We start from the raw sequence: 15,149 nt of genomic DNA on the forward strand, positions 1-15,149 counted from the left end.
CTTGGAATTATGAGAGTTTTGATGCTGGTAATTCTACTTTTGATCCTTCTTATGCATATTGTGGAGGAAACCACTCATTGCAAAATTATCAAAATATTTCCGAGAGCGAGTTTTGTGCACCAACTCAATCTTATGTGTGGAATGTGTGTGATATGTTTGGTAGTCAAGATGATCACTTTCATGGTTGTGATTATATGTCTTATCCTCCCCTAAACCCTTATTATGATGGTTCTACTCTTTTTTTTATGAGGATAACAGGAACAAAGAACCTAGAGAAGCTGACCTGAAGGAAATCAAAGATAGGTTAAAGTGCCATGTGGAACAATATGACGAGAAACCATGGCAGAAACAAAGGCAAGAGGCAACTATTCACCACTTGGAGGCTCAAGTGATTAAACTAATTGAACATTGCAAAGCGCAACAAGCTTACATTGTGGATAGTATCCAAGAAGAGCATGAATTGACTGAAGAAATTACCATTATAATAGAGGGTTTAAAAACATACGAGGAGGTGCTAGTGGAGAATGGCATAGTAGAATACCAACAATCAATCGAACTAGATTTTGAGGATACCGATGTTGTAGAAGAGATACTAGAGTCAACCAAGGATATTGATGATACATATTTAGTTGACTCTGGTGTCATTAATGTTGAGGATGTTGACAATCCCAGTGTTTGTGTAGTTGAGCGCATTGGTCCTGTCACGACCCAAAACTAATCGAGTCGTGATGGCGTCTAATGTGGTACTAAGCAAGCCGATACACTACCAAAACAAATCAATATTTTCATTTTTAAGACAAAACCAAAGCTATTTAACAATAAACATGTATAAGGAGTTTAAATCAACACAACAGTGCAGAAAGAAAACCCGACATCGGGGTGTCACTAGTCATGAGCATCTACTACAACCGTCTGACAACATCAAGACTAACATAGCCTGGAAATAACTGAATACAACTAAGGGAGGATAAGGAGGGAGAAAAGCAGGGCTGCGATCGCCAGGCAACTACCTTACTAACTCCGATGGAATCAACACCTGCAACTGGGTTCAAAAATACCTGGATCTGCACACAAGGTGAAGGGAGTAATGTGAGTACGCCAACTCAGTAAGTAATAAAAGTAAATAGAGACTGAGCAGTAGTGACAAGCAATAAAACATATACAGTTCATATCATGAAATCTTAGTAAAATACAACAGGCTTTTAAAATCAGGGTTTTGAATCAACTTAGCTAATTTAAATCCAGTTTCAGTAAAACCATTTAAAACATCTTTTAACAGTTTTCAACGAAGTGATGAAACAATGAGTAAAAATGATGAAAACATAGACAACCCATCATGCAAAACTCACTCGTATACAGCCCCTCGGGCAACATAAATCAAGAACAGTCCCTCGGCGAACATCACTCATGAACAACCCCCTCGGGCACACATGAATCATAAACATCCCTCAGGCAAACCTCACAGTCACTCATATACAACCCCTCGGGCATTACATCACAATTACTCGTAAACAGCCCATCGGGCACAATTGAAAAAGGTCGAATCTTTACTCAAAAGCCCAAAATCGGCCAAAAAGTCCAACCCGGGCTCGCATCTCGGAACCCGACAAAACTTATAAAATCCGACAACCCATTCAATTATGAGTCCAACCATACTAGTTTCATCCAATTCCGACTCCGAATCAATGTTCAAAACTTAAAAATTCACTTTATGAAACTTTAGGTAAACCCCCCCCCCCCCAAATTTCACTTTGAAATCATCAATCAAATGAACGAAGATGGATTCATAAAATATAACCAAAACCGAGTAAAGAACACTTACCCCAATACATATGGTGAAAATCACTTCCAAAATCGCCCAAATCCGAGCTCCCCAACTCAAAATATGACCAAATGAACAAACCCTTATTTTATACTCCCTCCGTTCCAAGTTATGTGAACTTGTTTGACTAGGCACGAAGTTTAAGAAAAAATGAAGACTTTTGAAATGTGTGGTCCTAAACAAGTCAAAAATGGACCCAGAGTATTTGTGTGATTATAAAAGCTTCTCATTAAGGGTAGAATCGTAAGTTTAAGCTAAATTATTTCCAAATTTAGAAAGAGGTTATTCTTTTTGGAACGGACCAAAAAGAAATAGGTTCACATAAACTGGAATGGAGGGAGTATATTTTTCTATCTCGATTCTCGTGCCAAATGATCCCAAAACTTGCTTTTGATGCCTCCAATGGATTCCTTGTTAAATTTAAAGAAAAATGGAAGAAGAAGACGTAGAACTAACAAATTAAAAGAAAATTACACAATTAAAGACTAGGGAAAGATTAAAAGTACCAGTAATGAGATGCAACACAGATGAAAGTGAATCAGTGACTGAATTCGTGCAGTTAGGCGTGATGAACAATGCTTTTTTTCTATTTAGTGAGCAAATGAGCGAGTAGTTTTAAATGAAGGCCTGAGGTCCTATTTATAGAAAATGAACCTGGGACCGACTATACCTACCCACCGCGGACCGCACAAAATGCACCGTGGTCCGCGGTACTCAAACATATGAAGCACTGGGGAGGCATTCACTGTTGATCGTAAGAAATGCTCTGCGGCTCCACAGCAAGGCCATTGTGGCCGCGAAAAATGCATTGCGGCAGTAGTCCAAACTTCAGAGAGTGCATCATTTTTCCAGTTTAGTCCTGCACTGCATCAAAACAATCCTACACATATCTCACAACCAGTTAGACCAAAAGCAAATCCTATACTAAAAAGAAAATCAAAGAAAAACAAAAAGAAAGACACATGGGTTACCTCCCAAGAAGCGCCTGATTTAACGTTGCGGCACGACGCAGGTTACTATCAAATCACTTTAGATGGAGTAGTGCCACCACGTGGCCGTTATCAATCTTGCCAAGGTAGTGCTTGACTCTGTGCCCATTAACTATGAAGACCTCTCCATTTTTGTTTTTCAAGTCAAGTGCACCAAACAGAGTCACAAACACCACTTCAAAAGGTCCACTCCATTTCGACTTAAGCTTTCCCGGAAACAGACGTAACCGAGAATTGAACAAGAGAACCAAATCACCCACTTTGAAATCCTTGCCACGAGCATATTTATCATGAAGGTAATTCATCTTGTCCTTATACAAGGACGAACTGGAGTAGGCATGGTATCGGAATTCATCAAGTTCCTTAAGCTGCTCCACACGAAGATTTGCTGCCACATCCTATTCAAGATTCAGCTTCCTCAAAGCCCATATGGCCTTGTGCTCTAACTCAACCGGTAGATGGCAAGCTTTACCAAATACCAACCGGTACGGAGACATACCAATCGGAGTCTTGTAAGCAGTCCTATAAGCCCATAGAGCATCATCCAATTTCTTTGACCAATCGGTCCTATTTGCATTGACCATCTTTGACAATATACTCTTGATTTCCCTGTTTGAGACTTCAACTTGGCCACTCGCCTGAGGATGATAAGGAGTAGAAACTTTGTGATTGACACCATACTTTGCAAGCAAAGTGTCAAAAGCTCGATTACAAAACTGAGACCCCCATCACTTATGATTGCTCGAAGAGTGCCAAACCTAGTAAAAATGCTCTTCTTGAGAAATGCAATAACACTCCGGGCCTCATTGTTGGGCAAATCCACGACTTCAACCCACTTTGAAACATAGTCAACTGCCATTAGCATGTATGTGTTCCCATACGAACTAAAAAATGGGTCCATGAAATCAATGCCCTACACATAAAATATATCAACTTCAAGAATGGTATTGAGAGGCATCTCATCTTTTTTCGAAATTCCACCCGCTCTTTGACATTCGTCGCATCTCTTCACAAGTTCACTTGAATCTTTGTACAAAGTTGGCTAGTAAAACCCACAACTAAGAACCTTTGAAGCGGTCCTTGCCCCACCGTGATGACCACCACAGGGGGAGGAATAACAAGCCTCTAAGATACTCAATTGCTCCTCTTTCGGGACACACCGTCGGATCACACCATCCGTGCAAATCTTGAACAAGTACGACTCATCCCAATAGAAGTCCAAATTGTCCCGTTTGAGCTTATTCCTTTGGTTAGAAGAGAGATCACACGGGATTATACTAGTCACAAGGAAATTAGCAACGTCCGTAAACCATGACATACCATTCACCGACACAGACAGAAGTTTCTCATCGGAAAATGAATCATTGATCTCTAGTCCATCACGAGGCCTCCCCTCCTCCTCAAAGCAGGACAAGTGGTCCGCCACTTGGTTTTCACTACCCTTCCAGTCCACAATCTCCAAATCAAACTCTTGAAGTAACAAGACCCATCGTATCAGCCTAGCCTTGGAATCCTTCTTCATCATCAAGTACCGGAGTGCAAACACAATAGCCAAAAGCTCTTTCTCAGTCACCGTGTAGTTAACTTGATCATCATTCATTGTCTTGCTCGCATAATACACCGGATGAAATATTTTATTCACTCTTTGACCCAAGACCGCCCCAATCGCAACATCACTCGCGTCACACATAAGCTCGAAAGGCAAGATCCAATTGGGTGCGGTAATAATAGGAGTGGTGGTCAACTTGTGCTTGAGAAGTTCAAAAGCTTGCATACATCCCTCATTGAACACGAACTTGGCATCTTTTTCTAATAACTTGCACAAGGGATTAACTACCTTCGAAAAATCCTTGATAAATCTCCGGTAGAACCCCGCATGCCCAAGAAAACTTCTAACTCCCTTGACCAAAGTAGGGGGAGGGAGCCTTGAAATCACTTCAATTTTTGTTTTGTCTACCTCTATACCATGCTTTGAAATTTTATGGCCAAGGACTATGCCCTCCTCAACCATGAAGTGGCATTTCTCCCAATTAAGCACAAGATTGGTTTCTTCACAACAAGCCAACAATCTATCAAGATTTTTCAAACATTCATCAAATGAGTCACCCACAACACTAAAGTCATCCATGAACACCTCCAAAATGTCCTCCACCATGTCGGTGAATATGACCATCATACACCGTTGGAATGTAGCCGGTGTATTACACAACCCAAATGGCATCCTAGAAAAGGCAAATTTACCATACGGACAAGTAAATGTGGTCTTCTACTAATCTTCCGGAGCAATCAAAATTTGGTTTTACCCAGAATACCCATCCAAGAAACAGTAGAAGACATCCTAGCAAGTCTGTCTAGCATCTGATCAAGGAAGGGCAATGGAAAGTGATCCTTGTAGGTCACTTTATTCAACTTGCGGTAGTCTATGCACACCCTCAATCCGGTGACAGTCCTGGTAGGAATCAACTCATTTTGTGCATTGGTAACCACAGTCATACCACCCTTCTTCGGTACATATTGCACCGATGAAGTCCAAGAGCTATCAGATATGGGGTACACAACCCCGACATCCAACCACTTGATCACCTCATTTTTCACAACTTCTTGCATTTCCTCATTCAACCTCCGTTGATGTTCCAAGGAGGGCTTTGAATCATCTTCAAGAATAATCTTGTGCATACAAAAGGCGGGGCTTATTCCTTGAATATAAGCTAAGGTCCATCCAATAGCCTTCTTCCGTTTTTGGAGCACCACCAATGTGGCATCTACCTACATGTTAGTAAGATAAGAGAAAAGAATAACTGGCAAAGTTGAACTAGGGCCTAAGAATTCATACCTGAGGTATGGAGGCAACGACTTCAACTCTAACACCGAAGGTTCCTCGAATGAGGGCTTTGTTGGTGGAGTCTTCCTATTCTCATGATCCAAAGAGAGTTTCTGAGGCTCATAAGAATAAGAGCCCATTCCATGTAAAGCATTGACACACTCTACTCGGCCTTCATGCTCATTTACATCAAGATTCAACAATACCACCTCAAGAGGGTCCTTCACATTGATCATTGCACTAGTATTATTAACTATCACTGCCGTGACTAGATCCACAAAAGAGCACACTTCAGAACTATTGGGTTGCTTCATTGACTTGCACACATGAAAGACCACTTTCTCATCACCCACCCGGAAGGTGAGTTCCCCTACTTTCACATCAACTAAGGCCTTCCCAGTAGCAAGTAAAGGTCTTCCCAATATGATCGGAACCTCATAATTTACCTCACAATCCAAGATCACAAAATCAGCTAGCAAGATAAATTTATCCACCCGGACAAGAACATCATCAATTATGCCCAAAAGTCTCTTCATTGTTCTATCCGCCATTTGTAATCTCATGGAAGTCAGCCTCGGTTGCCCAATACCCAAAGTTTTGAAAATTGAGTATGGCATCAAGTTGATACTTGCCCCCAAATCACATAGAGCTTTTGCAAAGTCCGCACTCCCAATGGTGCAAGGAATGGTGAAAGCACCGTGATCTTCTAGGTTCAGAGTCATTGAGTGTACTATTGCACTAACTTGGTGGGTAATCTTGATAGTCTCATAATTCATGGATCTTTTCTTTGTCACCAAGTCTTTCATGAATTAGCCTAACCCGGCATTTGCTCTAGAGCCTCTACTAAAGGCATATTGATGGACAAGCTCTTCATCATGTCAATAAACTTCTTAAACTGGTTTTCATTTTTCTGCTTCGCGAGCCTTTGAGGATAAGGTGGAGGGGGCCTTGGCAAAGGAACCTTGGATTTAGGCACAACCGTTTCTGGCATGTCTATTACGTGTTTCCTAGATAGGTTCACGTCATTCTGAGTTTCCACCTTGGCATCATGGATATCAATCCTCACTCCCTCATTCACGTTCTCATCAATCACATTGTAAACCAACAAAAGGATCTCATCCTCTTGCGACTCAACTTTATCACTCAAACTTTCTTTTTGTTTGGAGGTATTCACATCACCGCCTCGTCCACTTCTTGTAGTTACCGCCATTACATGCCCAAAATTGTTCCACCCTTCGGGTTGACTATCGTATCACTAGGTAGATCCCCCTTAGGGCGAGTATTCAATGATTGTGAGATTTGACCTAATTGAACCTCCAAGTTTCTGATTGAAGTATTGTGGGATGCCAACTGGGCATCAGAGTCATCATTCTTTTTCATGATCTGTTCAAACATCATTTTAATTCTCCCCATTTCATTGTTGGAAGAACTAGGACCTTGGGATGGAAATGGGGGTGGATTGTTCGGTTGTTGATACATTGGGGACTTTCAAAGCCTTGCCCCCGATTTCCTTGATTGCCATTGTTCCAACCACCCTGATTGTTATTTCCACCCCAGTTGTTGTTGTTGCCATTCCAATTACCCTGATTGTTCTGGTTATTACTCTGATTGCCCCAATTTGCATTTTGGTTGTTGTTCCCCCAATTACTATTCCCTTGTTGTTGATTCCCCCAATTTCCTTGGGGTATCCATTGTTGTTGGTTGGAAGAATTTCCCCTTTGGCCCTGATAATTGTTCACATATTGCACTTCTTCATTTTGCTCATCATAACCACCATCTTGGAATCCACCACTATCATTGTCATATTGATCCGAACTCCTTTGGTTCTGTTGACCTCTTTGTCTTCTTTTGTTCACTAACATGTTGACACCCTCCATAACATTTACCTGTCGTGGATTTTGAACCTGTTGTTACTGTGCCTTTGCTAGCTGGTTCATTATTATTGTCAGCTCTGCTATTGCCTGCCCATGATCATGGAGCTCTTTGTGCAAGTGAATGATCGTGGGGTCACTCTATGGCACATTGGCTCTACTTTGCCAAGCGGAGGACATGTTAGTCATCTAATCAAGAATGTCACAAGCCTCAGCATAAGGCAACTTTATGAAATTACCCCCTGCTAACTGGTACACCACACACTGATTGGTCGTGTCTATACCTCGATAAAATGTCTGTTGAATCATTGCTTCAATCATATCATTGTTGGGGCATTCCTTGACCATAGTTCTATATCGATCCCATATTTCGTGAAGGGGCTCATTTGGTTCCTATTTGAAAGCTAAGATTTCATCCCTCAAAGCTGCCATATGTCCCACTGAGAAAATTTTGGCTATGGACTTATCGTCCAACTCATCCTATGTAGTGATAGAATGGTTGAGAAGCCTCTTGAGCCAGTCCAAAGCTTTCCCTCTAAGTGAGAAAGGGAATAATCTCAGTCACAATGCATCCTCTCACATATTTGTTTGCTTGCTTCCCCAACACGTATCCACAAAACCCTTGAGATGTTTATATGCGTTCTGATGGGAAGCACTCGTGAAATACTCTAGCTGCTCCAACAAAGTCAGCATCACATTTGTAATTTGGAAATTGCCGGCCGAGATCCGGGGTGGGACAATTGCACTAGCATATCCTTTATTTGGAAGCATCCGAGGAGCCACTCTTAGAGGTGGCGTGGCGGCCTCTCCTTTGAGCTTGAGGTACTATAGGAACCTCATCATCAATATTGTCATCTACCTCCTCTCCAGGTGGAAGGTCTCCAAAAGGTGCATTGTTTGCCGCCATTTTGTACCTAAGTTTGCGACACACACAAATTAGTAACATAGAAGGAAAGAAAAACAATACACAAAACTATTTAGATAGATAGACAACCGTTAGCCCCCCGGCAACGACGCCAAAAAGTGATCGGGTCCAACTCTACACCACTACAAAGTGGCAAGAGCGGTCGATGCAGCTTTTATCTAAGATGGTCGGGATCGAATCCACATGGAGATAGATTGTTTGAGATTTGGATTCCTATCTAAACTAGCAGTGCATAGTGCTCTTAATTACACTTCCAATCATAATTGTTGTTTGTTACTTCTAATTTTATACTAAAGAGATGCTAAATTAAACTAAGAGTAAATGCTTGTAAGGTTTTCTAAATAGTTAAAGAGGGACGAGGGAAGTGACTTTCTCCTAGGTGAATACTTGACGGGATCTAAAGCCTAAGACAAAGTTGTTATGTTGGGGATTGCAATATAGCCAATGTACAAAACTACTCACTCTATACCTCTCGGTAGTTTGAGTGACTTTGCCCTAATTGACTTTCTCAAGACCAATTGGGTGTCAAAATTGTACAAGCAATATAGGCTCAAGTCGGGTATTACTATCTCTAGATTTAACCCTTTAATTGGGGCTATCAATCTCTTGATTACATCCCAATTCCTTGTTGGACTGATTTTCCTAGACTCAAGCTCTCTTTCTCAAGAAGAGTCCAAGTCAAATAGGCACAAATTAGTGTTTGCAACCACTAATTCAACATGGAAAACACAAATCAGTCCAAATATCAACTACCCATAAACATCTAAACCTTAAATTAAAAGACCCATCAAATACCCACACTAGGGTTGAGCCACACCCCTAGCTAATGGGTCTAGCTACTCATAATAATGGAAGAAAATAGATAAATAGATGAAGAATAACCTATATAATTTGATTACAAACTAAGAAATTGAAGATTCAGTGTTAAACTAGCTACAAATTACTCAAAATGGAACAAAATTGCCGTTCACGTGCTCTGGATTCTAATAGATACCCTAAAAATGTGAAAAGAAAGTATTTATACTAGGCCAAATTTTTTGGACAAAAATACCCTTGACCGAGGTATTGCGGAAATGGAAAATACACCGCGACCGCGATGAGGCTTTTTGGCTTGACTTTTCACCCTTTGAATCTGGCCGCCACGGACCGCATAAAATGCTCTGCGGCCGAGGTGGATTCATTGTGGTCCACACAAAATGCTCCGCAGACCGTGCTGGCTTCAATTGTCCAAACTCCCATCTCTCTGAATCCCCTCTCCGCTGACCATATAAAATAGATAGCGGCCTCGAAGAGGCTACTGTGGCCGTGAAAAATCCTCCGCGCACCGCACTACTTTAAGCTCCAAAAGTGCACCTCTCTGAACTCATCCACCGCGGACCGCACTAAATGGTCTGCCGCCGCGGTGGGTCTGTTGCGGCTATAGTGGATTTTATGTTGTAGCAGTGCCTTGACTTGTTCTTGGTACTTGTGCATGGTTCACTCCTTTTGAGCTGGTTTCAACTATTTGTCCCTTTTTTTTACCAAACCCTACAAACAAGTACAACATGTAAGCCTTTGGAACTATTTATATACATTTTTAATCCAAAACTCAAGTAAAAAGGAGTGTAAAATGAACTAGAATCCCTACCCCTCAGGCAAAACTCACTAGTATACAGCCCCTCGGGCAACATAAATCAAGAACAGCCCCTCGGCGAATATCACTCATGAACAGCCCCCTCGGGAAAACATGAATCATAAACAGCCCTCGGGCAAATCTCATAGTCACTCATATACAGCCCCTCGGGCATTACCTCACAATCACTCGTAAACAGCCCCTCGAGCACAATATAAATCAAGAACAGCCCTTCGGGCAAACCATCATATCACTCACTCAGGGTACCCGCGTTCACTGGAGGTGTACAGACTTAGGAGGGGCTCCTACATCCCAAACGCTATAACAAGACACCTCGTGGCATAAATCAATTTGTCCCTCAGCCTCATAACAAGCCACCTCGTGGCATAAATCAATCTGGCGCACGACCTCACAAAAAATCATGAATCAATAACAACATGATGCGGCGTGCAACCCGATCCCATAATATCTGCACAACACAGGCCCTCAGTCTCACTCAGTCAGAAACCTCTCAAGCCACTCGGGCTATCAGTAAAATAGGGTGCTCAGCCCAAAAATATGTCATTTTATGCATCAAAGCGGAATAATAAAGATTGAGTTATGAAATCAGTAAACACAACATGACTGAGTATAGATCTTAAATCAAAAATAGTGAGAGGTTAATAAGAAAAAGGCCCTAAGGGTCCAAACAGCTCTGGAACAAGGCCCAAATATGTCATTCAACCCAATTTATAGGAAATTCTTTCTAAAACACATAAGTATCATATAATTTAAATCAAATACACAGCTTTATAGTTGCTACAGGACGGACCAAGTTATAATTCCCAATGGTGCATGCCCATACGCCTGTCACCTAGCATGTGCGTCACCTCAAAATATTAAAGCAGTGTGAAATCCGGGGGTTCATACCCTCAGGACTAGATTTACAATCATTACTTACCTCAAACAAGCCAATTCCAATACTGAGCAAGCCAAGCGATGCTCCAAATGCCATCTCGCGTGTTCCAACCTCCGAACGGCTCAAAACTAACAAAAACAACTTAAATACATCAAACAATGCTAAAGCAACCAATCACAATTGACAAAGGTCGAATCTTTAATCAAAAGCCCAAAATCGGCCAAAAAGCCCAACCCGGGCCTGCATATCTAAGCCCGACAAAACTCATAAAATCCGACAATATATTCAATTATGAGTCCAACCATACTAGTTTTATCCAATTCCGACTCCGAATCGATGTTCAAAACTTAAAAAATTACTTTATGAAAGTTTAGGCAAAACCCCCCAAAATTCACTTTTGAGATCATCAATCAAATGCCAAAAACGAAGATGGATTCATGAAATATAACCAAAACGGAGTAGAGAAAACTTACTCCAATACATATGGTGAAAATCACATCCAAAATCGCCCAAATCCTAGCTCCCTAACTCAAAAATATGACCAAATGAACAAACCCTTGTTTTATGTATTTTTCTGTCAGATATTCCGCCTCGATTCTCATGCCAAATAATCCCGAAACTCGCTTTTGATGCCTCCAATGGATTCCTTGTAAAATTTTAGTCAAGTTGGCTCTTGAATCACTCCATTTGACCTTATATTAAAGGAGATATGTTGGTTTCAATATTTAAAAATAGTGCTGATTTTTAAATACGAATTCAGTGGCAATTGCGTAATTAATCTGAAAGATCTGGCAATCCAATTCTTAGTAAAATGGCCATAAAATCCTCATACGATGTCCAAATTCAACGATTATTTTTGCTATGAATTTGTAATTACGATACGAATCTAATGCTTCAATAAAAACAGAAGTGAGAGCTCATTTGCTTAATGTAGTACCATTTATGCTTGAAAAACGACGTCGAAACATAAAAAACGAGCACAACACAACCCAATCATATTCGAAACTCACCCGAGCCCCTCGGGACCTTGTTCGAACATACCCAAAGTCTCATACCATAACACGGACCTACTTGAGGCCTCAAAACATACATAACAACATCGAAACAATAAATCACACCTCAATTCGAAATCAATGAACTGAAACTTGAAGCTTCCACAACCGATGTCGAAACCTATCAAATCATGTCCGATTGACCTCAAATTTTGCATGCAAGTCACATTTGACATTATGGACCTGCTCGAACTTCCGGAATCGCAATCCGACCTTGATATCAAAAAGTCCACTCCCGATTAAACTTTTTAAAATTGCAACTTTCACCATTTCAAGCCAAATTCTACTATGGACCTCCAAATTACAATCCGGACGCGCTCCTAAGTCCAAAATCACCCAATAGAGCTAACAGAACCATCAAAATTCCAATCCGAGGTCAAATTCTAAAAGGTCAAAATTTGGTCAAATCTATCAAATTTAAAGCTTATAGCTGAGAATCATTCTTCCAAATCAATTCCGAATAATCTGTAAACCAAAACAGACGATTCACATAAGTCATATACTTTCTACGGAGTTACTCATGCCCTCAAACAACCGAGCGAAGTACAAATGCTCAAAATGACCGGTCGGGTCGTTACAGGTCCACACTCCAAGTATTTTTTCACATTGTGTTTTGATGATGATATAGAAATAGAGCCATCCGAGCCACTTGAGAAGTCAAGGAATAAGGAACAAGATGCCTACATTCTGAAATTCTTCTTGCTAGAAAGTCGGGAGTACACACCTCATCTAAAGGCCAAGAAGTGCAGAATACTACATTGTTTTATTGGGCCAGTCAGATTCGTTCCACCACCCCAGGAGCATGATCATAGAGCAAAATCAAAACTTGGGTTCCAATTCATAAGTTCAAAGTGGAGGCAGAAAGTGATTCGCCTCGTGTTGCGACGTTAAATCAAGCGCTTGTTGGGAGGCAACCCAGCTTTACTGCTTTCTTTTATTTTTTTTTTGTTATTTTTGTAGTGTTGATTTTTGATTTTCTAGGAGCATGAAAAGCAAAGCTATTGGAAGGATGCAACAATAAACTAGATGGTTGGAACTAAGTGTGAGGTACCCGCACGAAAGACCAAGCCTAGGAGAAGTCTGATTACCCCATAAGCTGCTAGTGTTTCGGCCTTTGGCCTACCAGAGAGTTTCTTTTACCCTCTTATTAGTATGGTGTGCATTGGGGACAATACACAATTTTAAGTGGGGGGTGAGGAGATTGTCCGGGTGACTTTTTATGCTACTTTAGCTGTGTTAGTTTAATTGAATAATACTTTTTTTAAAATGATTGGATTTGCCCGACGATGGATCTATTAGATAATTTTCTTGAGTGATTTAATTCTAAAAAAAGAATTTTTGGTAGGTAGTGTAGTAATTCCCTCTTGGTTTATTTTGTGTCGCGGTTCTTTTCTAAGGGTTTTGCTTGAACAGAGTAGTAGTTTTTCCTTTTATTTTTTTATTTTTAGAGTAGATTAGAATTAGGAAATAAATAGAGGAAGAAAGATGATATTCCTAGGCGCCCTTGACTTGTTTAATAGTAGCATATTTAGGCTTTGGCATATGTAGTATCTTCCCTATGAGCTAAAATTGCTTATGATGCCTTGGTTATTTAGATAGCATGTTTTGTGACGCCTACATCTCATTTTCTTGGCTTATATTCACTTTGCGATTAATGGTTAATATCTTGTGGCTCTGTAATACTTGCATTAGTTTGAGAATCGGAATGAGACCGTCCTTAGTGAATCATGTGCCAGGTGTGGTGAGATTTTGTGTAGTTCATGTATTGTACTTGTGTCTAGAACTTGCCCGGTATGTGATTTGAAGCGAAAATTTAGGTGAAGCTCGGTGTGAAAAATGATTTTAGACTTCCTTTGATGTCTTTTCGAGCATTATTGTTATCACAAATAAAATTTGTCCCTAGCTAACCCTTTTGAGACTATAGACTTTTATTTGGCACCCACATTACAAGCATATACCCTTTTTGTTCTTAATTGATATTTTTGTTCCTTTTGCCTCTTAACCCTGTTAATTGTGAAATGAGTGCTAAAAGAAGTAAGAAGGGACCAAGTATGTGGTGGGATTTGAGTGGGACCAATGAAAGAAAGAAAGGTGCACTTGTTCTGTAAAGTAATACATCACTAGCGAAAACTACAAAGGAATAAAAAAATAAAAAAAGAGAAAAATCTGAAGAAAATAAAAGAAAGAAAAATAGAGATTAATAAATTGTTGTCTTGTTCTTGCTAGTGGGTATGAATTAAAGTAGTGCTTAAAGAAGAAGGGTACGTTGTTAGGGATGATTTTGTTTGTGAAATTGAAGGGGATTGAGGAATTTGCGCATAAAGATTATTAACTGATGTGTAAAGTGCTTAGGATGGTGAACCACTATTCCTAAATATGTCCTACCCATTCCTTATCCCACATTACAAGCTTGAAAAAATTCTAATTGATTTTAGATCGAGTGAGCTTACATTAGTAGAGATTTACATTATGGGCAAGCCTATGGTACCAATTGTATGCATGTGACTTCTTTTGTGAGAGTGAGCGATTCTTTGATATATATGAGTCCTTAAAATATATTTGAGCATTTAATTTGAATATGTGGATTCAACTTACTCTATTATTCTTGTGGTGAGGGCACATGGTTCCACGAGAGATAGGTAACGTTTTTAGACTTCTCTCTATGATGTTGGGTGTTCAAGCCATGAGTGCATTGTGACATTGAGTTGGTGTTTGAGGCTAGGATTGTTATGAGCATGTTGTCTTTGTTGTGAATATTCGTGAAGCATGGCATAAGAAAAGGGAAGTGTATGTGATTGCATATGCTAGAGTTTAATTGTTGCTAAAAACCATGGTCATTAGTGTAGTGTACCTCAATTGTGTAAAAACAAAGTGCTCAAGGTTGTGTCTATAAGTATAGTTTGATTTCTCGAGGACGAGCAATGTTTAAGTGTGGGGTATTGATGTGTGGCTATAATTCCATAGTTTCGTACATTATTTGCCTTGCATTTTATATGCTTTAATGATAAATTACTCTTTATTTACGCATAATGGAGTTTATTTTGTGTGTAGATGAATTGAAGATGAAAGTAGAGAAAAAGGGATACTTAAATGTTGAAAGCGTGCTAAGAACAGTGAAAAGGAGAAACCTGGTGAGGCCAGGCAAAGGCCAAGCTCGTC

The 15,149-nt window shown here is 40.2% G+C and overlaps 1 protein-coding gene across 1 annotated transcript; it reads right to left on the bottom strand.

The window, feature by feature from the left end:
* Positions 1-2,691: 2,691 nt before the first annotated feature.
* On the bottom strand, positions 2,692-4,411 carry LOC138880704 (uncharacterized). The gene is made up of 3 exons (XM_070160879.1): positions 3,878-4,411; positions 3,493-3,724; positions 2,692-2,741 (listed from the first exon to the last, which is right to left on the bottom strand). The coding sequence occupies exons 1-3, from the start codon at positions 4,409-4,411 to the stop codon at positions 2,692-2,694; spliced, it is 816 nt and encodes a 271-aa protein (XP_070016980.1).
* Positions 4,412-15,149: the final 10,738 nt, after the last annotated feature.

This window comes from Nicotiana sylvestris, chromosome 11 (genome assembly GCF_000393655.2).
Source record: "Nicotiana sylvestris chromosome 11, ASM39365v2, whole genome shotgun sequence".
Taxonomy (NCBI): domain Eukaryota; kingdom Viridiplantae; phylum Streptophyta; class Magnoliopsida; order Solanales; family Solanaceae; genus Nicotiana; species Nicotiana sylvestris.